At 34.4% G+C, this 26,794-nt stretch overlaps 1 protein-coding gene across 6 annotated transcripts in view; it reads left to right on the plus strand.

Moving 5' to 3' along the window:
* Window positions 1–26,794, plus strand: part of RAP1GDS1 (RAP1, GTP-GDP dissociation stimulator 1) — a 202,532-nt gene that overhangs the window by 109,576 nt on the left and 66,162 nt on the right. For 3 of the 6 annotated variants that reach the window (XM_006893072.1, XM_006893073.1, XM_006893074.1), the window contains exons 5-7: window positions 7,132–7,278; window positions 19,751–19,879; window positions 24,704–24,829. In XM_006893072.1, the coding sequence (XP_006893134.1) occupies window positions 7,132–7,278; window positions 19,751–19,879; window positions 24,704–24,829 (402 nt within the window). The remainder of the gene's footprint in view (window positions 1–7,131; window positions 7,279–19,750; window positions 19,880–24,703; window positions 24,830–26,794) is intronic. The other 3 variants (XM_006893075.1, XM_006893076.1, XM_006893077.1) reach the window with 2 other exon arrangements.

A 26,794-nucleotide genomic window follows, 5' to 3' on the forward strand; every position in this document is an offset into this window, starting at 1 on the left:
CTGGAAGGCATTTTGGTGTTTTCCTTAAAAAGCTGAACGTAGAAATACCATATGACCCAGCTATTCCACTACTTGGAATATCCCCAAGACAGTGAGAACTGAGGTACAGAGACTTGAACAACAGTGTTCATAGCAGCATAATTCACCATTGCAAGAACATGGAAACAGCCCAAATGTTCAACCACAACAGAATGGATTGAGAAATTATGTACATTTACACAATAGAATACTACACAGCATACAGGAGCAATGATTTTGTAAATTATTACCTAACTTGGGAGGGACTGGAGAGCATTATGCTGAGTGAACTCAGTCCCACAAGAACAAATATTGTATAAAACCATTATTGTAGAATGAGTATAAGGATTTAAAGGGGATGTGGAGGGAGTCTGGAAGCAGAGGGGTGAGGATGTGCAGGGGAAGGGAGGGATTAATCATGGAGTTGTACAATTTGATGGTGGGGTAAGGGAAATTGGAAGAATCTTCTGAAAAACAATGTGTTTGAATTTTATAAATAAATTAGTATAATAAGAACAGACAATATTTTAGCCACAAAAGTGAAATGTAGCAAGACAAGTATGGATTTTTTAATTTGAAAAAAATATTTAGAAATTAACTTTAGATTAAATGTTTGGGGTTCTTTACATAATGAACTTTCCTTCTGAGATAACTTTCATTGTATTTGTCTCAGATAATCTAGAAATGAGTTGTTTAAAACAAAAAGTGAAAGTAAACAGTGACATTGTCTTAGGGGTTTCCATGTATATTTTAATCCTTACTCCACCCTTAGAGAAAATAACTATTATCCCTATTCTATAACTGAGGAAATTGAAATTCAGGGAGTTTAGGTAACTTAATTGCCCAAATTGCCACAAGGAAATTAGAAAGCTCTAAGAAATTACAGAGCAGAGACTTTTCAAACCCAGTTCAGATGCCAGTGTTCTTCTAATAGTTTTCCTCTTTAATCATCCTAAAATACTTGAACCTTCTAACTTCTCTTTTCAGACTGTTAATGATAATCAGAATGTATATATGTATTACATACTGGGATACAAACTGAATGGCCATTCAGATCCACCAGCCATTCTGGAAGGATAATGGCTAGTGTCTTCCTGTAAAGATTTGTTGGTATTGTTATGTACCCTCGAGCTAGAACTGACTCACAGCTGGCACTTTAGCAGGTTTTCATAGACAGTAAATCGCATAGAAGGAAATTGCTTGCCTTTCTGTTGTGGAGAAACTGGTGGATTAGAACCTCCAAGATTTGAGTTTGCAGTACAGCTCCCTATCCATAGACCACTGCCTTGGAAAGTCAGTAGAGAATCACTATCGTGGGAATTTCAACTGGAGGGCAGTGAGTTTGCTCTAGGCTAGTTACATATCCTTTGGATTTAATTTCCTGCTCATATGTAGGGTAGAGAATGTTAAACTGGTACTCAAAACTACTCTATGAGACAGGTCACCATTCAGAAAAGTAGCATTGATAAAGAGTTAATGGACTATACTTTTTTGTCATTAGGAGCTGTTGAGTATAACTCAGTGACTCTATGTAAAACATATCTGAACTTCACCCTTTTCCTCTGCCATCATCATCATCATCTCTCATACACTTGTGCACATTTCTATAGTCACTGTGTTGTTGAAGAGTCTTTCTGTTCTTTTCTGACCCCTCCCCCCTTCTCAAGCATGATGTCTTATTTCAAGCAGTGACACCTCCTATAAACAAGCCCAAAGTACGTAAGATGAAGTTTCACCATCTTTTGACTCTTAACAAGCACCGTGGTTGCACTTTTGTTCAAGACATTTTGTTGTTGTTCTTTTGATAGTCCATGGGTTACTGAGTACTTTTCTCCAACACCATAGCTCAAAGGCTTCAATTCTTCTTATATCAATCTTCGTCATTGTCCCACCTGCAGATGCCTAGCAAATAATTGAAAAGGCCATGGTTTGAATCAGGTGCACCTTAGTCTAAGCTGACATTACTGTTCCTTAGCACTTTGAAGAGGCCCTTGATAGCAGACTTTATCAATCCAATAGATACTTTTATTTCACTGGTTATGGATTCAAGCAAGATGAAATTGTTGGCAATTTCAGTCTTTCTCCATAAATCATGATACTGCCTTTTAGCCTGCTAGTGAGGAGTTTTCCTTCCTTGATGTTGAGATGTCATCCATATTGAAGGCTGTAGTCTTTGATCTTCTGCAGCAAGTGTGTCAGGTCCTCATTTTCAGTGAGCAAAAGTGTGTCGTAAGCATAGCACAGGTGTTGATGAGTCTTTCCAATCCTGATGCCACATTCTTTTCATAAAATTTAATTTTTCAAATTAATTACTCAGTAAAGGGTGGAGTCCTGACACATACCTTTTTTCACTTTTAAACCCTAAAGTGTTTCTTGCTTTGTTTGGACAACAGCTTCTTAGTCTAGGTACAGATGTTTGTATGAGCACAATTAAGTATTCTAGAATTCCCATTCTTTTCAAGAAGAATAATTTGTTCTGATCCACACAATCAAATATCTTTGCATAGTCAATAAAACACAAACACACATTTTTCTCATATACTTTGCTTTAAGCCAAGAGCCACCTAACATCAGGTCTATCCCTGGTGCTGTAGCCTCTTCTAAATCCAGCTGTAACTGTTGGCAGTTCTCTGTTGGTGTACTTGCCATTTTTGGATAATCTTCAGCAAGATTTTATTTGCATGTGATAGTAATAATATTGACATTTTTCTTGTTCTGCTTATTCACCTTTCTTGGGAGTGGAAACAAATATGGATCTCTTCCCAGTCATTTGACCAGGTATCTGTCCTCCAGCTTTCCTGGATGACACAGATTATATTCATTGTGAGTATATTCATATTCACAGATTATATTCATTGTTTCAACTGTCTGTTGAAACATGTGAATTAGTATCCAAATAATTTCTGGGACCTTCTATTTTTTTGGAGTGCCTTCAATGCAGCTTGAACTTCTTTTATCATTGATTCTTGATCATATACTTTTTCTTGAAATGATTCCATATGAGCCAGTTGGGATTTTTTGTTGGGTGTATATGTGTGTGTGTGTGTGTGCGCGCACGCGTGTGTACAGTGACTCTGTGTATTTCTTCCATCTTCTTTTGATGCTTCCTGGATCATTCTTGATTTTGCCCATAACATTGTTTGGTATTATTCAAGGCTTGAATTAGTTTTCCCGTTCTTTCAGCTTGAGGTATACAAGGAGATTTCTTCTATTTTTTCCTTCTAATTCCAGATTTTTACACATTCCATTTTAATATTCTGTCTTCTCAAGCTACCTTTGAAATCTTTTCTACTCTTCCTTTGGCATCTCTTCCTTTTGTTGTGGGCTTTTCAACATTCTAGTACAATTAACTACCTCACAATTAAGAAAAAGACATTCCCTTTCAAGAATTAAAAAACTAAAAAAAACCTCAAAAAACAAAACTTTGGAAGTTCACAAGTTACCTGTTTATTATAGTATCATTACTGTGGGGTCAGAACTGATTCATGGCTGACCGTCCAGTGGATTTTCATAAGCTGCAAATTGTAGAAGAGAAATTGTCCATTTTATTCCCACAGAGCAACTAATGGACTTGAACCTCCTACCTTTGAATTGACAACACAACTTCTTACTCACTAGATCATCAGAACTTCAATTTTTATTTGAAAATTAAGTTTTAGCCAACAGCAATGAAAATATCCTAAGATAAATTTGTAGCGTTACTTTGATTACCTAATTCAGGTCATGATTTTTTCAATCTTTTGTTAGGCATCTGAGAACTTTCCAATGAAAAAGGGATACAGAAAAATAATTGATGCCTTTTAACTGTGTTGTTGGAGTAAAGCACTGAGTATCTTGGAAAAGGTGCAGCTAGAGTGCTCCTTGGAGGCAAAGATGATAAAGCTTTGTCTCACATACTTTGGGCATGTTGCTGGCAGAGGCTATTCATTTGAGACAACATGCTTGGGAAGGTGGAGCAATAACGAAAGAGAAAAAGACCTTTAGCCAGATGGATTGACACAGTGACTGCAGTTATGGGCTTAGTGTTTCAGAGATTGTGAGGATGGCACAGGATAGGACGAGGCTCAGATCTTTTGTTCATATGATTGCTATGAGTTGTACTCAACTTGATGGTATCTAACAATAAAAACAATAACAAGCTTTGATTATGGAAAAATAATTCCTAATGATTTGTGCATTTATATACTATATACTTAAAATTGTGTAAAATCCTTTCAAAGATGCATTCTGTCCATGATTTTGGTTAAAGTAAAAAAGAAATTTAGTCCTTTATGTTTTCACATTCTTTTAAACATTTTATTGAAATGTTGTTACTCATTTCCCTGGCTGGTTTGTAAAATGAATAGGCATAAACATTAACGTTACATATACATTCCTGTAATTACATTGATATCTTTTTCAACTAAGATTTACTGCATAGTGTGCTGCTTTGCTTTTCTTCTCAAATTTTGAGGTATTGTATAGTTTCTAGTATAAGGATTGTGTTTATGTTCTACCCTTGCTGACATATAAGAGCTGTATCATACACAATCCAAACACAAGAAAGGGACTGAAAGAAGAGACTAATAACATTAAAACATTTGTGGTTCTGGAACACAAATAGTTAATTTGCCTTGTAATTTTATTCATGTTCTTAATAATTAAATTATTAAATTCATTAAACAAATTTTCAAATGAAATGTGTTAAACTATTCAATTTTGGAAGATTAAATAAATGAGTACTAATAGGAAGTCAGTCTAGCATTTAAAATTGGCTGCAAATGTGCTCCCCGTAAGCCTGACTTTCCTAGCATATGACATTTTGGCTTGGTCTCACTGATCTTCAAGATTTTTCATAGGTCCTAAGCATACCTAACACGTATTTTAAAAGTCATATTTATTTAGTTACCAAAGTCAAATACCATTTGTACTTAAATTATTTTTGAAAGTCATAAAGTTTGTATTTTTAACCCCCAAAATCAGGTTTTGTAATGTTATCCACACACAAAATACCCAGTCATTTTTATAATTATAAAATAAGGATACTAATTTTTAATGAGATTTGGTTAATATTTTTGGCTGACTATCCTGAGCATATAGGAATTTTCTACAGTTTTATCATTTCTACATTTTTATCAGTAACTGGTTATCCTAGGACATTCCTCTGAACTCTGAAATCTTTGTTGTTCTATTTTTATCACGGATCATCTTAAACAGTCTTCAGATTTTTTAAACTAATATCGTTATTGTTGTTGTTGAGTACCATCGAGTCAGAACTGACCCAAAGCTGACACTCCAGTAGATTTTCAGAGGCAATAAATTGCGTGGAAGGAGATTGCCCATCTGATCCCACATATCAACTGGTGGATTCAAACCATGTGCCTTTGGGATTTCAGGGCAGCTTCTACCCATCAAATCTTATACTGACCTTCCATCAGGTTCCAGAAGGTATGAATCATATAATGGGAGCCAGCTGTGCTCATCTTCCTGCAGTAGGGCAGCTGGTGGATACTAACCTTTCATTTAGCAGCCCAGCACAAAATGAATGCAGTGTGCCACAGAACTCCTTAATGTTCCTGAAGCTTAGCTTTATATGAACCATAACGAATAATATTAAGCTGCAATGTCTAATATGTTCCACAGAGCTCAGTTTGCTTAATGGTTAGGCATTGCTATCCCAATGAAAAGGTATATAGTTCAAATCCACCAGCTACAACATGGAAGAAAGATAGGCACTCTTTATCTGGTGCAGTTTTCTGTCTCTGAAAACCAACAAGAATTGATTCCAATTTGACAGTATATAGCCACATTGACAACAGTATTATCCAGCAATATTTGTAAAGTTAAAACCTTAGTTTTAGTCCTTTAATTGGTAAAATTACATTTTTTTTTCATTTCCCTTCCTGTTTCATAGCTATATTGCTTTTGTGAGTCATATCTTTTTGTTGTGCAACACACTAGGCCCAATTGGCTGTTAAATGTGTAGAGATATGGACATTTTCAGTTGATATGTAAATTCGCTCTTACCCAAGTTTAAAATGCACTGGATTTCCAAGATTTAGTACACGAAAAAGAAGTAAAATTTTTTCTTAGTAGTTTTTGTATTCATTACGTGTTGAAATAATTTTATTTTAGATTATTTGGATTGAAAAACGAGAATTTTTTCACTGGTTTCTCTTTAATTTCTCAGTATGGCTATTGAGATATTTTAGATAACATGTAGATAAGTTTCTACTAGATAGCATTGTTTTAGAATCTATGTCATATTTGACATTAACAATATCAGATTTAGAAAGAAATTCATCTTTACTTTCCCTTCCTATGTCCAAGGGTTTGAAAAACTATAGCTAGTCCATTCTAAACACTTAAATGACGTCTGTTCTTTTTAATTTAGATGTGCACATATGCAAGAAATATTGCCTGTAAATTGGCCATTGGTCATAATAGTGAAGTATATTGGTTTGTTTTATAATACAGGACCATAAATAAGGGGGGGAAAGCCATATGTAGGGAATAAGAAATTATAACAAATAAAGGAAAAAAATGAACCATCTAAAGATAAAGAAGAAAATATGCTTATAGAGTATGAAACATACTACTAAGAAGACTAATACTCATATTTAGGAATTACATATGTTGAGCTGAAATTATTTGTGTCCTATGTGTTTTTTGATAATAATTGGTTTTGAAAGCTAGTGATAGAAAGATGTAGTTTGTAGTTTTTAAGGTGAGGAAAATAATTACAGTGGTAGAAATCACTTAGTTCCTGGTTTGTTCGTTTGTTTGGTTTTTAGGACTTTTTCCCTTCTTACATAGAGTTTTTATTTGTGAACCAGAAAGGAGCAAAATTTTGCCTATTATACACTGGTAGGACACACAGAAATTCCTTCATCTTCTTTCTATATGATGCCAATGAGAATAGTCTTTGATTGTCTCTTTCCCATCCCACTCACATTTCCATGTTTATTTGTTTAATTTTGGTTTTTTGTTCAAAAAAGATGTAGTTGATTTCCTACTTAGGTTTGTTTTCTGCTTACTTTTTAATTAAGAAATAACACTGTTGGGTTTTGTATTTGAAATTATAAAATACATTTCTTTTTTCTTTTATTTTTAATTTAACTCTTTGTTTTACAGATGAGGGCAGAAGTGCAGTTGACCAAGCAGGTGGTGCACAGATTGTAGTTGACCATTTAAGGTCATTGTGCAGTAGAACAGACCCCGCCAATGAGAAGCTCTTGACTGTCTTTTGTGGCATGCTGATGAACTATAGCAATGAGAATGGTAAACAAAACTGAAAACTTGCTTTTATCTTTAAAATCATCTTTATTTATAGTAAAAAAGAAAACTATTTAGAAAAAATTATCTGTACAAAATCCATAAGTGGCATATAAAAATTGATCATTATCTAATATAAACGATAATGTTTTAAAAAAATACAAAATTAATTTATGAAATGAGACTAGGTTTTGAATGGCTTCCCTATGTTAATTACTATTTCCCTCCTCCCAGAGGGTAGAAACACAGCAACTACAGTATGATTTAAACTTTGCTATCAACATTTTTTCCCAGATAACATCAAAATAGCTTCATGTTGATTACATTAATTCAAGGATTACCTTTTAAGCACATACAGTGTCTATGAAAGTAAAATTATTTTATCTAGATATTACATTTACTTCTTGGGAGAAAAAGCCCACACATTTACTTTAAAACCTGCCCTATAGTGGGGGGGAACAGAATTCAGAGTAGTCGTAGACATAAGATTTTCTAAATATAATATAATCAATACTTGTAAAGAAGCTTTTCTTTTACTTGAGCGCATTCTTAATATCTAGCAACCATTGATAGGTCAAATAATATTAGATGGCCACTATGGTTACTAATTAAGATTAAAAAAAAATTAAACCTTTCTTTGTACATTTATTAGTATATTATTCACTTATTTAGTATCTTTTGTTAATTAGTCATGGGTCAGAATCTCAATTTTTGTATATATCTAATAGCATCTTCTATGAGTTGTTTCAGAAGGACAACTTAATTTGTAGTCTTATGACAGACATTTTATTTGACTTTTGAACTTGTAATACTATGTTTTGTTTTTATGTATTCTGCAAACAGGAACTTCTCACCAAATTTTTAACATTTTAAATATTTGGCAGTTGTGGTTTCTAATAATAATAATGAAATAGTATTGCAAATACATAAAAAAGGAAAAGGTTAAACATTAATGATACTGACATTTGGTCATGGTATTAGTAACACCATAGTTGTGGGAACTGTGGCAAATTGAAGATTCCATATCTCCTTGAAAAGAAAGAGTCATTGTTCTTCTTAGCCAATAATTTCTATGTAAGTGTTTAGCCAGGTACTGGCTGTCTTGTGGCAGGAGAAATAAGACTTCAAAATACAGCTTTTAATGTACTATCTTAAGATTTTTAAGTGTTGGATTACATTTGATTTTTTAACCCAGTAAATAAGCTAACATAATATACTGTAGAAGCTTTCTCCATACCTATCCAATCTGTATGCTGAGCAAATCATTTGAGAAGCTGGACTGTATAAAGAATGTTGCATCATAATTGGAGGAAGATTCACCAACAACTTGGCATTATGCCATTGACACAACCATCCTTGTTCAAAGTGAGGAAAACTTAAAGCACTTACTGTAGAAAATCAAGGACTACAATGTCTATTAAGTATCAGCATCAAGAAGACAAAAATTCTCACCCTGCACCAACAGGCATCATGTAGATGGAGAAAAGATTGAAATTGTCAGCAGTTTTATTTTACTTGGATCCACAATCAATACCCATGGTGGCAGCAGTCAAGAAATTAAAAAGATATGATATTTCCAAAATTCTTAAGAGCAGTGATGGTCCATTTAAAGACTAAAGTGTGACAGATCCATGCCATGGTTATTAGTTTGCTTCCTATGCACCTGAAAGTTGGAAAATAAATAAGGATGACAGAAGAAGAATCAATGACTTTGAATTACGGTATTGGTGAAGAGTACTGAATATACTGTAGATTACCAAAAGAATCAACAAACCAGCCTCATATCACCATGTTGAAAGATGCTATGAAAATATATTGAATGATCCAGAAAACATCAAAAGAAAATAGAAGGAAATACACAGAGTCACTGTACCAAAATTGATTGACAATAAAAAATTTTAGGAAGTACCATATGAACAGGAGCCAATGGTAATGAAAGAGAAAGTGGAGGTTGCATTGAAGGTATTGGCAAAAAATAAAGCCCCAGGAATCGTTGGGCTGCCAATTGGCTTGTTTCAATTAACAGATGTAACATTGGATGCACTCACCTGTCTGTGCCAGTAAATTTGGAGGATGGCTATCTGGCCAACAGATTGGAAGAGGTCTATATTTGATCCCATTCCCAAGAAGGGTGATCCGACTGAATGTGGAAATTATCTTACAGTATCATTGATACCACGTGCAAGCAAAATACTGCTGAAGATCACTCAAAAACCAGCTGGAACAGTACATAGATAGGGAATTATCAGAGGTTCAAGTGGGATTTAGAAGAGGCGGTGGCATCAGTTATATCATTGCTGATGTCAGATGGATCCTGGCTGAAAGTAAAGAATACCTGAAGAATGTCTATTTGTGTTTTATTGACTATGCAAAGGTGTTTGACTGTGTGGATCATAACAAATTGTGGCAGACATTGAGAAGAATGGGAGGCCCAGAGCACTTGATTGTGCTCACGAGGAACCTATACCTGGACCAGGAGGCTGTTGTGTGAATGGAGCAGGAGAGCACTGCATGGTTTGGATTACAGTGGTACATTTCTGAAGTTTTCCTTTAGTGATTTCCTATAGAATAGTCATTTTGTATTTATAATTTATGGAAAAAACATACCTGTTTTCCATGTGGATAAAAAGTACTCTTCAATTCTCTTACTTTTCAAAATAATCTGGGTATTTGACAATGCAGATAGGGAAAAATGTTATTTGCATTTGAGAGATTGTGCTGAGCATCCTGTATTTTCTTCAACTAGTTGAAACCTTAACATTTTAGCATTTTAGATGCTCTGTAAACAACTTTTTAGAGTGTGTGTGTGTATATGTGTGTGTGTGTGTGTGTATACACACACACACACAAACATATTTTTTATCTCAGAATTCTTAAGCCTATATTCCCCTAGGCTTGCTTATCCAAAACATTGTGCAGAAAACTGAAAATTCTGTTCGTTTATCCACCTGTTTTTAAATGTTATAGCATTTTATCACATCTTAGGATTTTTAAAAATGTTTCTTTTTTTTTTTAATACTTAGCTTTGTCTAGAACTTTTATTGACAAATCAATACTTGGAAGAAAAATATGCTGTTAGAATATATTTTGTTAATAAAGTTAGAAACCCTACAAACTCTTGGCCAATGCATTACTTGATATTCTCTGCTGCATATATTAGCAGCAGCAGAGGTGCCATGGGTGCCAAATTTATGATAAAAAATTTACCATAGATGATTCACAAACATCATCTGCATCCTTGAGAGTTAATTTCCATTTTTAATGAAAACAGGGAAAGTCTAAAGTCTAAAGCAAATCACTAGGGACTAAAATAACTTAAAACCTAATTTGTACGTATATTGGTGCCCACTGAAATTATTATAAGTCACTCTATTCATAAATACCTCTTTGAAACTCTGTATTTGCAAGTTTGTATTTTTATTAAGCTATACCACAGACATAAAATAAAAAAGTTTGTTATAATTGTAATAAAGTTGTAGACAGTGAAAATCAGTAAAGCAAAGATTAAAGTTAGTTGTTTTATAAAAACTGTGCATAAGAAAGAAGCATTAACATGTCATCAGGAAAGGAAAAATTAATTTCTTTCTAAAGTCACTAAAATATAGAACCTTACAATTTTCTGGCCTTGTCTTATGCTTAAATATAAACATATATATAAGCATATACATGGTTTCTACAAAGTAGCCATTTGATTTTGCTTTCTTAATTCCTTGTTAGTGAAATACTTATTTTTCTTTCTTGGTGATTCAAAAAATATCTGTGGGATATTCTTACAGTATTTCCTTCATATTTGCCGTATGGATGTGAGGAAACTGGTCTGTCATTTAGAGTAGCAATCTATGCTATTTAGGGAATGCTACTCGTGTGGTATGGAAATTGCTCCATGTCATTTGGGACTTATCACCTGGGGCTTATATTAAAAGAGTAATCTGGGGCAGTGCTCCTAATATGCACGTTTTGCTTAAAGTGGACCGTAAAATAATTAATTTGAAGTTCGTTTTAAAGGCACCTAAATATCTCCTATTCCTTATGCTAGGTTTAGAATAAATGTTTCTCATTTTCCTAGTCAATCAATAAATCCATACTAATAAATTGAAAAGGAAGGTCAATGCTTGTACAGGCACTTAACTCTGTATATGGGTTTGAACATTCCAGTTAGAACTGACCCATTGCTGACCCTCTAGTGGGTTTCCAGAGACAATTAATGACACAAGAGGAGATTGCTCATCTTTCTCCTGTGGAGTAGCTGGCAGATTCAAACCATGTGCCTTTGAGTTGGCAGCGTAACTCCTTACCTAGGCCATCAGAGCTCCTCACCTTAGTGGTGGCGTGTAAGTCTGTTTTCTTTTCAGAGCTAAATCACTGTTGTATAATTTCTATTTTTCAAATCATTTTCTTGAAATGTAAATATGCTATTAGTCAAGGGCAATTTTCTTCATTCTGTGTTAAGCCCAAATGGTTTGAAGTCAATTTGTGTTTTAAATTCTCATCAAGACTTTTAATTACATGGTTTTCATATTTTCAGCTTTATATAACTAACAGGGTTTTTTATGCAAACCTCTTTATATATAGGAACTATTCTATATACACAAATAGTGTACATATTATAAATATTCACACTGATGTTAAAACGGTTTTCAGTTGTGTGTCTGTCTTTGTCATAATTTCATCAGCAAGTCCTATTAATCAATATCCTGGTAACATTGTATGAAAGGGCCTTTTCTTAGGAGTGAGATAAATGAGAATCTTAAGGAGTGTATTACTTTTAGTAATAGAGCAACATAATTTCAGTTGAATTATTAGAATTCTCCATATACTTCTCTAGACCTATAATTTAGTCTGTACCAATGTTTAAAACAGTAACCATAAAATTTAGGGAGAAAGGTTCTTCAACTTGAGATCTTCTCTCCAGATCTCCATTCTTTGGAGTTCCATGAGTGTGGCCTGAAGAACTTGGAACCATTGAATTTCAAATGTAGGTAGGTAAGTGTTCACACCAGCGCATGTGTTGATTGCCTTTTATCTCTTTGTATATGCATCTGTATTGCACCCCCTCAGTGCCTTTCTTCCTCTTCCACTCATAGATCATGTAGGACTTATACCATCTTGATATTTATTATGTAATTTTGTATTTTGGTCGGTATTTGTCTGTGCTGTGTGTCAGGAGTAATTTTTTTTAAGTCTTTGGACTTTTATAACATAGTGTTGTCTAAAGGCTGTCTTTCACACATAGTAATTGTTTTCTATGTATGGCCTTGGGTTGCATTTTTGTGAACTGTGCTTGTTGAATCTATAAACATTCCTGAAGTAGCTGGTATTTATTAAGGAGTGTAGAAGTCTCCGCCTTGCTCTTCTTGCTTCATATACTGTTTCAAATATAGTTAGAGGATTTGATCTATACTGGTTCTAAGAATTTTTTCCAGTAAAATAACATAAATAATAAATATATTTAAAAATAATATTTCTGATAATATTCTAATATTCAGGAGAGCATGAAAGTGAGCCATTGTCTTTTGAAGTCAATATGCAGGATTGTTGAGGTGTTTTTTTACAGTAGAAACAAATTATCAAAATTAAACATTTGTTTCCAAGATATGTTTATCCCATACCAACAGGACCTTTTCTTAATAAAAAACAAATTACTTACTGGTAACATGCATACTTGTAAAATAGACAGATAGACCCAATCTTCGATTATGTTTTCCATGTGTTAATAGATGTACTCAGACGAGCAAGATAATATATTCAAGGTTTTTTTAATTATTATTGTTTCTCAAAAATAACAGAGTATCAACATCTATACTGCCTATGTTGTTTTGCATTTTTGTTTTCTGCCATCACACTTGCCAAGAATTTCCTTGAGCTTCAGAATCTGTTTCTTTTTTGTTGATTTTTTCAATCTCTAATAAAAATTGGATTCTCGTTCAGCACAACAGTTCACCAACTTTTGGCCTCAAGATTCTTTCATATTCTTAAAAAAATAATGGAGACGTCAAAGAATATGTAGAGTATTTTTTTTATGTAGAGTATTTTTGAAATGAAAATGGATATATAAAATGAGATCTTTTCCATTTTGCATTTTATAAACTCACATCTAGGTGGATAACATTGAATAACACTTTTTTTGTGAAAAATAAATAATTTTAAAAGTTGGGGGGGGGAGCTTTTATTATCTTTTATTGCAAGTGTGTAATGGTATGCAGTATATAAAGACCAGGGAGCTCTGGTGGCCTAGTTGTAAGAAGCTGCACTACAGTTCCACAGGCACATGGTTCAAAACCATTAAATGTTCCAAAGTAGAAAGATGGGCAGTCTCTTCCAGTGTGATTTACTGCCTCTGAAAACCTGCTAGAGGCTCAACTATGAGTCATTGCCAGCTTGATGGCACACAGCAGTAACAGTGGTACAGTTTGGTGTGACTGCTCTGATTCATGCTAAGACACCACAAGTTTCACTTATCATAGTTTTGGCATGTGCATTGCAAATGTCAGTGAGAAAATTGGTTTTATTTTGTGATTTTTTTGAAAGATTTACAGAGAGCACCCGGGGTCCATAGACCACATTTTTAGAACCATTATTTTGTTTATACAAAAATTAGAACTTTGTATCATCTTGTTTGAGTAGAACTTTTCCCCCTCACCTGAACCTTTGTTATTCAAAGAGGATGACTTGCCTTCAGTAGATAAGAACAAACTGTAGAGTTGAGTATAATATTTATTTGCATTTACATCCTAGAAGTCAAAGAAAGCACTTAAATGATCCAAACTGAGTCTGTGCAATTGGATGACTACATTTGTTTTCTGTTAGTGTGTGGCATGTGTGTTGTATGTGAGTATATAATTAATTTGGCTCCTCTGTAACTTTAAAACACCTTTTCAAAAAATAACATGATTTTCATGAATTATGGCAGTTCATGCTGTATACTGTTTGGCTATACTACTTTTTCTCTCTTGATCTGCCATAATATTAAATGTCACTGTGTCCATGTATATACTAAAGATTGTATTAAGCTCTGTTTGCAACATTTCCCAACATTTTGTCCTTTCCCTGGAACTAAAATTGTTCTATTTTAAAAGTAAAACATTTGTGATAGAGAAGCCAAGTTAAGAGAACATGAAGAACATTGTCTTCAAAATGGTTTTCCTCTGCTGGGTTTTTCCTTCACGAAGTTTGTTACTCCTCCTGAACTATTGTATATTTATAGTTTGAACCAACAGTACTGAGGGGGTGTGTGATGCTTACATAAATGCAGACATAGTTGAGTTGGACTCACTCAATGCATGCGCTAGTGCTCACGCTTACCTATGTGGAATTTAAATGATTCAATAGCTCTGCAGTGTGTGAAGAGGTAGTCAAATACAATAAAGAAAGAAATGTATAAATTATAAGAATGCTACTATACAATAAGATTTGGAGAAGCAAATTAGTAATAGTAATAAAGAACTCTAGCTACTGGTAAGTTATCAAAATAATTTCTGACTTGGAATTTTCTTTCATGCATTCTTGTTATTAGCTGCTTCAGAGTGAGTTCAGAATCAGAGTGACCTATGTACAGCAAAAAATACATTGCTCAATTATGTGCTACAATCATTGTTGTTAGAGCCTATGTTGCTGCCAGTTTGTTAATCCATCTCATTAAAGATTGTCCTATTTTCCTTTTCACTGATCCTCTGCTTTGTTGTTGTTGCCATTAGGTGCCATCGTGTTGAATACAACTCATAGCAACCCTGTGAACAACAGATTTGAACCCTCTCATATCTTGTGTCATCCTCTCAATCCCTGACACAATTGAGCCCATTGCTGCAGTCACTGTGTCAATCCACTTGGTTGAGAGTCTTTCTCTCTTTAACTGTCCCACCTCCTTCCTAAGCATGATGCCCCTCTCCAAGAAATAGCTTCTTATAGCAACATGCCCAAAGTATGGTATGTAAAGCAAAATTTTATCATCTTTGCCTTTCAGGAGCACTCTGGCTGCATCTTCTCCAAGACACACCTGTTTGCTCTTTGTTTTGAATGTCCATGGGACATTGAATACTCTTCTCCAATATCACAGTTCAAAGCCATCAGTTCTTCTGTCATCCTTATTCACTGTCTAGCTTTCAGCAACCTAGGAATTGCCAGAATAAAACACACCTTAGTCCTCAAACTAATAACACTGCTCCTCAATAATTTGGAGAAGTCCCTGATTGCAGACTTACCCAATGCAGTACATCTCTTGATCTTCTGACTGCTTATACCAAGTGTGTTGATTGTGGATCCAAGTAAGATGAACTTGTTGACCGTTTCAGTCTTTTCTCTATCATGATGCTGCCTGTAGGTCCAGTGGTTTTTCTTGACATTCAGATGCAATCCATATTGATTTTTTTGGTCTTCTACAACAAACTCTTTAAATCCTCACTTTCAGAAAGCAAGATTGTGTTATCTGTGTACTGAAGGTTATTGATTAATCTTCATCCAGTCCTGATTGTATATTCTTCAGAGTCCAGCTTCTCAAATCGTTTGCTCAGAATAAAGGTTAAATACGTATGGAGAAAGGATACAACCCTGATATGCACATTACCTAATTTTAAACCATGCACTGCTCCCTTGTTCTGTTCACACAACAACCTCTTGGTCTAGGGATAGGTTTCACAATGAACACAATTAAGAGTACTGGGACTCCCGTTCACAGTTATAGCCACAATTTGTTATGATCCACATGGTCAAATGACTTCCCACAATCAATAAAGCACAAATAGAAATTCTTCTGATATTCTTTGCTTTTAGCCTGGACTCATCTGATATTGGCACTGATATTCCTGGTGTTACAGCCTTTTCTAAATCCAGCTTAAATATATGGCATTTCTCTGTCCATGTAATTTTCTAGTCTTATTTTTTATGATCTTCAGTATTTTGCTTACATTTTATATTAATGGTAGTTTGATAAGTTCCACTTTCTGTTGGATCACCTTTCTTGGAAATGGGAATAAATATGAATCTCTTCAAGTTAGTCAGCCAGGTAGCTGACCTCCAGATTTCCTGGCATAGACCTGTGAGCACATCCAGGACTGCATTTGTCATTTGAAACATTTCACTTGGTATCCCATCAGTTCTTGGGCCTTATTTTTTGTGAATGCCCTCAGTGCAGCTTAGACTTCTTCGTGCATTAACATTGACTCATAATCATACGGTATTTTTTAAAATCTTTCCTTGTCAGCCAGTTCTTTTTGGTACAGTGATTCTGTGTATTCCCTTCTTTTTATTTTGTTGCTTCCTAGATTATTCAAGATTTTACCCACAGTATCTCTACGTATGGCAACTCGAGGCTTGCATTTGTTTTTCCGTTTTTTTAGCTTGACAAATGCTGAGAAGGTCTTCCATTTTTGTTCTCCAATTCTTGGAGTGTAAACACAAGCTCTAAGGATCCAGCTGAGCCATAAAATTGTCATCTAGAACTCCATCCTGCTGCTCTATCAAGAGCCTCGGGTGGGGTGATAAGAGGCTATCTTCTCCAAGAAGAATATTTGTATGTCTGGTTCTCTTTATGGTTTTCTGTTAAAGTACAACATTTATGTATCAATCTTTGTATAAGGGGAATGGTTTGCATATTGCTAATTATAGCTTGGGTATCTGTATTATTTGTCAGTTTGTTCTATTGAGGGGATGATCTTCACTTTATAGCTACAATTCTAATTATTACAACACTTACTTGTCAGTTTGTTGTACTGAGGTATCTTGTAGGTGCTGTGAAAACTGTGCCACCAGTGTATCAAATGCCAGAGGGGTCACCCATAGTGGACAAGATTTAGTAGAGCTTCCGTTTTAAGACAGACTAGGAAGCAGGATTGGCCATACACTTCTTAGTAACAGACCTCTAAAAATCCCATGAACAAGAGAGTAACACAGACCCCCTACTTTATCAAGCATGGTATCCTTCTACAGAAACTAGTCCCTCCTAGTAACATTCAAAATCTGTAAGATGAAGTTTCACTGTACTTGCTTCTAAGTTGTATTCTTTGTAATTCGTTTAAGAAAAGTTTGTTCATTTTTCTGGCAGTCCATGGTCTATTCATTGTTCTTTGCCAACACCATGATTCAAATGCATCGATTCTTCTAGAGTATTCCTTGCTCATTGTCCAGGTAGGGTAATTAAAAATACCACGGCTTCAGTCAAGTGTATCTGAGGCCACAGAGTGATGTGATTATGATAAAAACTGTAGTCAGTAATGGAAATATTCTGTCAATACAATATGTTCTTGTTGTTGATTACCATCAAATTGTGCAACTCGTAGTGACCATGTGAACAAAAGACCTGAAGCCTTGCCACCCCTGCTTCCAAACCTGTCTTTTACTGGGAGCTCCACCAAATACTGTCCACCATGGGTAACTGTTATATCATTTGACACCCCAGTCGCACAAGGTTCAGCATCACAGCAACCCCAGGTTACCTCAATAGAGCATATTGACAGAAGAGTGCTGTACCACTTAGAAGAATGTTCCTTCAAAATGTAATAACAACCAACTTTTAAATACAAAAGCCCTCCCCGAGGTACTGTTGACTCTAAATAAAAGTCAGGTGTCAATACAGTATATAGGTTTATAATACAAATGCTTCCTAAGAAATAAACAAGTATTAGGAATAATTTATTAATTGCTAAATTGTATACTTGGGAAAAATATTTGCCATCAAAATCAGAAAATCAAATCATCTAGTTGAACACAGAACACATTTTTTAATTTTTTGGATTAGAATTCATAATTCTAATGCAAAATTTGAAATTGTTTTAGATTCTTTCAACTCTTAAGTACAACTTTCCTCTTCTCTTATCTGTTTTTAATCCTACTAATGTAGCTGTATCACCACCACCTACCCAAATACTTACCCATAACTACTCATCAACTTTCAGGGGTAATATCCTTCTGTTGACTATCTCTGCATAACACAAGATAATTCAAACCCACTGCCTTTGAGTCATAGTGACCCTGTAGGACAGAATAGAATCTCCCTATGTGGTTTCCACTGCTGTAACCTTTAAAGAAGCAAACTGCTACGTCTTCCTCCTGTGGAGTGTCTGTTTGTTCCTGCTTAACCCTTTCACTAACAGCGCTCTTACTTATATCTTTATACTTCACTCTGCACGCATTAGTTCTAAAAGACAACCAGGCCTATGGGGTATACACCTCAACTCTGCATTCATGTTGCTCTCTGACAGTCGGCCAAAAGGACCTTTTTATCTTCAAGTTATCTAAGACAAGAGGATTAGGAAACAGACTCTCTAAAAGGGGTGTATGATATAAATATTATTTTGTAAGAAATAGGATGTATTTTAAGATTCCCAAAAGATAATTTAAAAGAACTTGGAGAAAATTAGATTGAAATTGGCATATACGGTCGGTCGTCTTACTCGAAAATCTGCATGTTGAGGTTTATTTTGTAAACCACACAGCGCTCTCACGTTAGTTTTCTATGTGCACTCAGCATGTCATATGCATATACATATATATGATATTTATGTGGTAGGAGTGTTATATGCAACAAATAAAGGTTTTTTAAGGAGGTAAAAATATTCGAAGAACACAACTGTTTATTTGGGTGAACCAGTTATTTACAATAATAGTGCTTTGTATAGACATGGTTTGTATGCCTCTTTTCTTCCAAGAGGCAGTATATTTTGATATTTGGTTTTTTGTTCCTTTCCCTTCAGCTTTGTTACGGATATTTTATTGATGTCCATAAAGATTCATTTTAGAATCCCAAGGCATGTTTAGTACTTTAAAACAAATTAGTTACTTAGAAAATGTATTCAAGTGGGGATGACAAGGCTATGTTGACCTATTCTCTTCACTTCTCAAACGAGAATTTCTTTTTACTGATATCTGTATGCATAATTTAATACTATGAATAGAAAATTATTTAAAATAACTCACTTTTTTTCTTGCTAAAGCTGTGTTCCTTCCTAACAGCCATCAAAGAACTTTTACGCTTGCAAGTACTCCAAACCTGTAATTTTTGTGTACTTATTTATTATGTTCTTTTCATCCATTATGATTAAAATATTTTAAGGTTTTCTAAGACTTTTATTCTCTTTTCTTGATCTTTATTAAACTTGCTTTCCCCCTGTATTTTTCATATATTATTTCCTATAATGCAAATGTTACTTTGCTTAACATTTTTATTTCAAAGCCAATTATAATGTTTAGTTCTTCATACATTTAAAAGCCTGATATTAAAAGGTATAAGTTGCTTTCTTAAAAAATGATTATTATTGTTTGAATTATTCTCATTTCTAAATTTCTTTTTGACATTAAGAAAAGATTCATGACCCAATTCTTTTTTAACTAGTCCTTAAAATTTTCAAGATAATGATGAATGGACTTTCTCTTCTTCTGCTGTAATTAAAATAGCATTAAGTTTGCAAATGGAAGAATAAGACATGTTTTCTTATTGCTAATAATATTAATTTGATATTTGAACTATACAAATATATTTTTTTTACAGATTCACTTCAAGCTCAGCTTATCAATATGGGCGTTATTCCTACTTTAGTGAAATTGTTGGGCATCCATTGCCAAAATGCAGCTCTTACAGAAATGTGTCTTGTTGCATTTGGCAATTTGGCAGAACTTGGTAAGTCTGACATTTTCATTGGCAGGTGAGCACTTCTATAACTACACTACCAGGGCATTTTAGGAAATCCATATAGATCATATTCTATTTTATGAGTATAGATATACTTGCTTCATTGTAAAAATAGTTGCTGTTTGATCTTATGATTGTAGTCTTCACAATTTGAGTTATTTTACTTCTGTAATTGTTTCATCATTAAAGGTTTAATGTTTAGTATATATGCATCAGTTGATATAGTTGAATATTTAAAATTATTCACACTTGACTTTAGCATTTTTTTGAGAGGGAAAATCTTGAAATTTAAAATTGTATTTTCATGCCAAATATAAAGGATATAATTTATTACATCTTATATAAATTAATTCCTTATTGAGTGAAGTAGAAATTAGCAGAGTAAGGTCTAGTTCTTTTCCCCAAAATCTTTGAAACCAAAGACTGACTTTTAAAATAAGATTTAAGAATGTCTTTTCAATGACATTAGAAGACCAGAAAAGATGTCATTTTGACCAGAAATTATTCAAAATCCAAAGCCACAGAGTACCATACTAATGCTGGAAACCACTGATATTGAAAGCTATATTCTTTGATGTTGGGTTATGTTATGGGTTCTTTCCCTTCCACAAGCAGGTGTCAGTAGGCTCGGACTTTTGCCCTAGTTGACAAGGACCCAAAGCTGGAGCATAGTCAATAGCATTTGCTGGGTGTGTCTTTAAAATTCCATAAGAATGAATATTCTTTAAATGGTACAGCAGTCATTTCTCTATTTGCTCTACTGAATAACTTGGAATTGCAAATCAATGTGCCTTATCTGTGTCAAATGCCATCGTCGTTAACCATCACAGACAGTGTTTAAAGAAGATTCCAGATTAATTCAGGTTTGGAAGCAGGAGTGGCATCCACTTCCTAAACCAGATGCCTCTGGAAACTCTATAAACTCTATGAATGTAAAGAAAAGATGTTAATTTTAGAACAGAGTTCAGGTCTTTTGTTCATAGGGTCACTGTGAGTCGTATTCGACTTGACAACACTTAAGCTAAATGAGACTAGTGTTGTTATATTTTTGGAAGAACATTCTTCTACTTTATACATCATTCCTTGTCAGTTTGCTGTGCTGAGGTAATCTGGGTTTGCTGAGATAGCGAATCCTGTGCCATTGGGCTTTTAAATACCGTAATGGTTTACCAATGTGGACAGTGTTTGGTGAAGCTCCCAGTTGTAGGACAGGTTTGGAAGCAGGAGTGGCATCCAATTCCTAAACCACATGCCTATGGAAAGTATGAACTTGGAGAAACTACGATAGTTATAGAAAGGCATTGGGTATTTTGTTCATAGAGTTGCTTTGAGCCATGCTCAACTCAATGTCAATCAACAACAACAAATACTTCTACCCTGCCCACCATCCTCTATTCTTTTTTTTTTCTCTTTGATCCATTGTCTTTGATTCCTTTATTTTCTTCCTTCCTGTGATTTTGACCAGAAAGTTATAAATCTTCATCTGAATCTTCCTCATAGTCATGTTTATAAAAGTAAACTAAAAATCCACTGTCATTGAGTTGATTCTAACTCATAGCAGTCCTATAGGACGGGATAGAACCGCCTCACAGTTTCCAAGCCTGGAATTCTTTATGGAAGTAGACTATAGCATCTTTATTCCTTGAAGTGACCAGTGGATTCAAAATACCAACCTTTAGGATAGCATCCAAACACTTAACTACTGAGTCACCAGAGTGCCTTCTCTTCATTAATTATTTTGAGAATAATTAAACCAAGTAAATAAATGCTATTAATTTTCCTTACTTTATAAATAAAAGACCTAATTTTGTTTTTTCTAACTAAAAAGAGCCATATTCCTGAATACTGTATACTAAAATACTGATTTCAGTACTTCAGTTTCAATGAAGAGAATACAACCAAATCAAACTCATACAGCAGTTGGATTGGTTCTGACTCATTGCAAGCAGAAGCATGGCCCTGGATGTGTGCTGACCCTCACTTATCTTTACAGGAGCTTTAGGAAGGAAATAGAATGTTAATCTTTATAGTTAACAAATGAATTATCTAAAAGAGATTTATCTGTTTACTTCTAAAGAAGAAGAAATGAGAAAGAAGGGGCTGTAAACTGCCTAAATATCAGAAAGCAATTCTTAACCAGTTGCATGCATAACTGATAAAAATAAAGCTTTGGAAAATGAGATTTGTTGTTCTGGTTGTTTTTGTTCTTACTTGCGCAAGTAAAGAATTCATGGCATTTAGTCTTGATACAATGTCCAAATGAGAATTCATGCCATTACTCGTTTTTCCTCTCTATCCACTTTGAGGATTAACACAAATTATTTTGTTCTCTAATTCCTCTGTTAATCCTGTCACACTATTTATTTGTGCTGGCAATTGAATTGAACCAGAATTACTTGGCAATGTTGGTTTTGTTTTGGTGTATCAAATATATGGAAGAACAGAATATATACTAATAAAAGAGTTAACACTTATTTTAAAGAATAAGAGAATGTAACTACATAAGTAATGGCGTATGTCTGTTTTAGTTGGGACTTTTTTTTCTTCTTCTGAAACTCATTTCATTTGAAGAATTGTCTGAAGCAGAGAGATGATCAACACATGATGTCTAGGATTTGTAATTTTCCATTAAGATAGAATTATTAACAGTTAATATGATATCTGAAAATAGCTTCTTGGGAAAGACACCTCATCCCACCGCTTTCCCCCCTCCCTTTGTTTGTATTGGTTCGTCTGATATACTTTGGACATGCTGCAAGTAGGGACCAGTCCTTGGAAAGGGACATAATGCTTGGGAGGGTGGAGGGACAGCACAAGAGAGGAGGACCCTCGATGAGATGAATTGATTCAGTGACGGGTAATGAGGGTAGGTGTGTTAGAGAAAATTAAGATTGGCACAGGATAGAGCAGGGTTTAGGGCTGTTGGACATAGGGTGACTATAAGTTGCAGGCAACTAGATGGCACATAACAACAACTAGAATCATTCCATACTGGAGTTAATTTTCATTGTTCAGGCATGTACCAAAAGTCATTTCATATAATTAATCAAGACTGTATTATGCCATGTTAACATTTTTGGTTTTCCTTCTTTTAAAGTAGTATTCTTTACACCAAGACTCCCCAAAATGTAGAGAGAGCACAGTTGAATTTCAGTATTCATTAACTTCTTTATTCAAACAGTAAATTTATTTTGGACACTTGTTATACACTGTATATTTAATGGCTAAAACAATATGCACTGCCCTTGTCCTCAAGAAGCTTATGCTTTTATTAAGTGAAAAAAGTTTCCATTTACTAAAGTAATTTAAAATTAGCATATAATTAGGATCATTGTCACCATGGGAAAGTAATATAGTAAAGCCCTAGTTTTTATGAAAGACATAAACTCAAGGTGAGAAAGTACATTTTCATAAAAAAAATTCCTTTATTTCAAAATTCCTTTAATCTACCTTTTCTTAAGAAGGTTTTTGGAAGTTTCATCCCCAAAACAAAATGAAGGAAAAGACATGGAAAAAATATCTCTGGCATGAGGAAATGATCCATCCAAATAATAATGAGGAATTCTCAGATGTCAGTGATACCCCTCAGATAAGCGAGACCAACCAGTCAGATTGGATTAAATCAGGATTCTCTGAAAGAAACTTATCCAAGAAAAATTTATGGAATATCTGACCAAAGAAATTTGAAGGAAATTTGAGGAAGAGTGCAGTAGAGTACTTTTGAACTTGAGGAGTTGATCAATAGATCCTGATGTTTCTTTGGATATGAAAGTTGAATTAGAATTGCACATGACTCCCAGATTTCTGCATGTGCAGGTAGGTAGATGATCTAGTTATTTACTGAGTGACTTAGGTAAGCTTGGATAAGGAGAATATTTTAGGGAAGTATCAAAAAGGAAGATAATTAGATGACCTGGTAAGTACTGAAAAAGTAAGAAAGAAAAAATCCTGATTTATGGCAATACAGTAGACAAAGTACAGCAGCCTCTGTGGAGTTTACATGGCTTTAGGTCTTCAAAGAACAAGACTTGTATCTTTTTCCAGTGGAGTGGTCAGAAGGTTTGAACTGCCAACCTTTTGGTTAGCAGTTGAGCACTGAACCACTGCTATAGTAGGGCTCCTTGTACCAAGTTGATAGTATTTGCAGTTTGATGGGGGAAAAAGAGAAAGTGAAAGAGACTGGCTTAGGAATGTATGTGAATTGTATATAGAGAATTCTGTTAAGAAATTGTGGAAAAGAACAAAAACTGAATGGTAGTTGAAGAAAGGAATGAACTAGAGATGTTATTTTTTATGTGAAATATGCTAAAGCAAATTTAAATGTGATGATGAGCTTTATGGTAAAGAAAAGTTGAAGATACTGAAGAAGAAAGAAGGAATAAGACCTCAGAAACATGTAGGGCTGCCAGGAACCATAAAAAAAGAATATATTTTAATAATAGTAAAGATTAGATGATAAGTTGCATTTAATTTAATCATGTAAAATAGTTTGTTGTAAGCTTTTTCTTTGATAAAAAAGCTTTGAAAGTATGAATTTGTAATGAAGTACTTCTGTTGTTGCTATGGTTACCTATAAGGTTTTTTTCCTAATGCACATTTTTTATATATCATATAATTTATTGAGAACATTTTCTCTAAAGCCTTAGACATTTTTTCCATTTCCAGGACATTTAACTATGGATTTTATTTTTCCTATGTTTGAAGTGTTTATATGTTTGTTAGTGGTGAAAATTACCAGTTATTGAAAGTAATAGGAAACAATTTCTGAGTTTAATATTCTTTACTTAATTTGTTTTCTCTTTTATTTTGCAGAATCAAGTAAAGAACAGTTTGCCAGTACTAACATAGCTGAAGAGCTGGTAGAACTCTTCAAGAAACAAATAGAACATGATAAGAGGGAAATGATTTTTGAAGTTCTTGCTCCACTCGCAGAAAATGGTGAGAAAAAGAAGGAACTTCATAGTTTTTGTATGAGAGTGACTTTTTCTATTCTTTTTGTCATGTTACCTAGTTGCTTGCTATTTAACTCAAAATTCTTTGTTCTATTAATGATGTGATGAATTTTATTTGCAGTATATATTAACTTCAATTATATTATCTACTCCATAGCTGTATCTACATTTGTGAAAGCTATTTTCCAAGTTCTTTTAATTATAAAATGTTAGTCAAGATGGTTCTGTAGCTTTCACATACAGTTAAGGCAGCTAAGACACTGAACTACACTTTTGTACCCTTGCAGGGCTAAGGTGATAAAAATTGGAGTCCCGGGCCTGCCAAGAGTGAGGACACTGGTGAAGCACTCCCTTCTTTGGGCTAAAAACCTTAAAGGGATGCACCCTAGGAGTAAGAGTGAACCAGAATAACCAAGCTATCCCTTCGACTACAGCCTAACTTTGAGTCATAAAAGTGGCCCAAACTAAGCTCAAACTATGATCATGGATTAAGATTGCTATTTTCCCTAGGAACATAATAAAAGTAAACAAAAATTCTTTTTGGAGAAAGATAACATCATTTTAGTCCTCAAGCCATTTCAATAAGTAATTTTTAACATATAGAACTAACAAGTAAAGAGGACCAGACATTGTAAGCAAGAAGCATCACAAACAGCAATCAACAGCAGCAAATCTCCAGATACTGGACTTACTGACATTGATCAAAACAGGTATGCTCATTATATTCAAAGAGTTAAAAACCAAACTTGAAAATTTTACAAGGAAACCCTCTTAGTTGACAGAGAATATTTGAAAAAAGGATAGTAGTTCCTCCATTAAAAAAGCACATTTCAATTAAGAATCTAATGGATAGTTTTAACAACAGATTAGATATTGTTGAATTATGATACCAGTGAACTGAAAGATAGTTCATACAAAAATTGAGAAACATAAAGGAGGGGGAGAAGCAATGTACATAAAAATGGGTGAACAAATAACAACATAAATAAATATGAGTGAGAGTGTGCGTGTGTGTGTAAAACACTTGATTGTGTTTTTGTGAAAACTATACTTGAACCAGAAAGCAGTCCTCAAAGCAGGGAAACACTACATGGTTCAAAATCATAAAGGGAGTGTGTCAGGGATGCATCTTGTTCCATACCTTTTCAATCTCTATGCAGAACAGATCACTCAGGAAGCTGAGCTTTATGGAGAAATATGGCATCAAGATTGGAGGAGGACTCATCAACAGTCTCCATTATGCAGATGACACAACCCTACCTGCTGAAACTGAGGTGAACTTGAAGCACTTGCTGCACCAAGTCAAGGACTGTAGTCTTCAATATGGTTTGAAGCTCAATATCAAGAAGACAAAGATTCTCACCACTGGGTCAATTGGCAGCACCATGAGAGCTGGATAATGACTAAGGATGATAGAAAAAGAATTGATGCCTTTGAGTTGTGGTGCTGAGAAAGAGTCTTGAACATACCATGGACTGCCAAGAAAACAAGTAGATGTTGGAGAGGGTGAAACCAAGTTTCTCCTTGGAGGCTAGGATTTTAAAGCTCTGTCTCAAATACTTTGGACATGTGGCCAGAAGGGACTGATCCTTGGAGAAGGACATGATGGTTGGAAAGGGGGAAGGACAGTGCAGGAGAGGAAGACACCAGATGAGATTAATTGGTACAAGAACTAGGTCAATGGAGGTAGGTGTGTCAGAATCAGTGACACTGGCTCAGGACAGGGCAGGCTTTAGTGCTGTTGTACATAGGGTTGCTATGAGTTGCAGCCAACTCCATGGCACATAATAGCAACATATATATTTAAGAATTCTAAGAGGAAAAGAGACAGAAGAAAAAGTTAAAGTTCATATGTGATGAAATGAGATGTACTTACCAGACATCATGAAAGTTATCAAAAATTTAAGTAGCCTAGTGACTCCAAAATATGATAAAAAAATAAAACCGCATC

This window comes from Elephantulus edwardii, unplaced genomic scaffold, assembly GCF_000299155.1.
Source record: "Elephantulus edwardii isolate Elephantulus edwardi_28Jun2011 unplaced genomic scaffold, EleEdw1.0 scaffold00122, whole genome shotgun sequence".
NCBI classification, from domain to species: domain Eukaryota; kingdom Metazoa; phylum Chordata; class Mammalia; order Macroscelidea; family Macroscelididae; genus Elephantulus; species Elephantulus edwardii.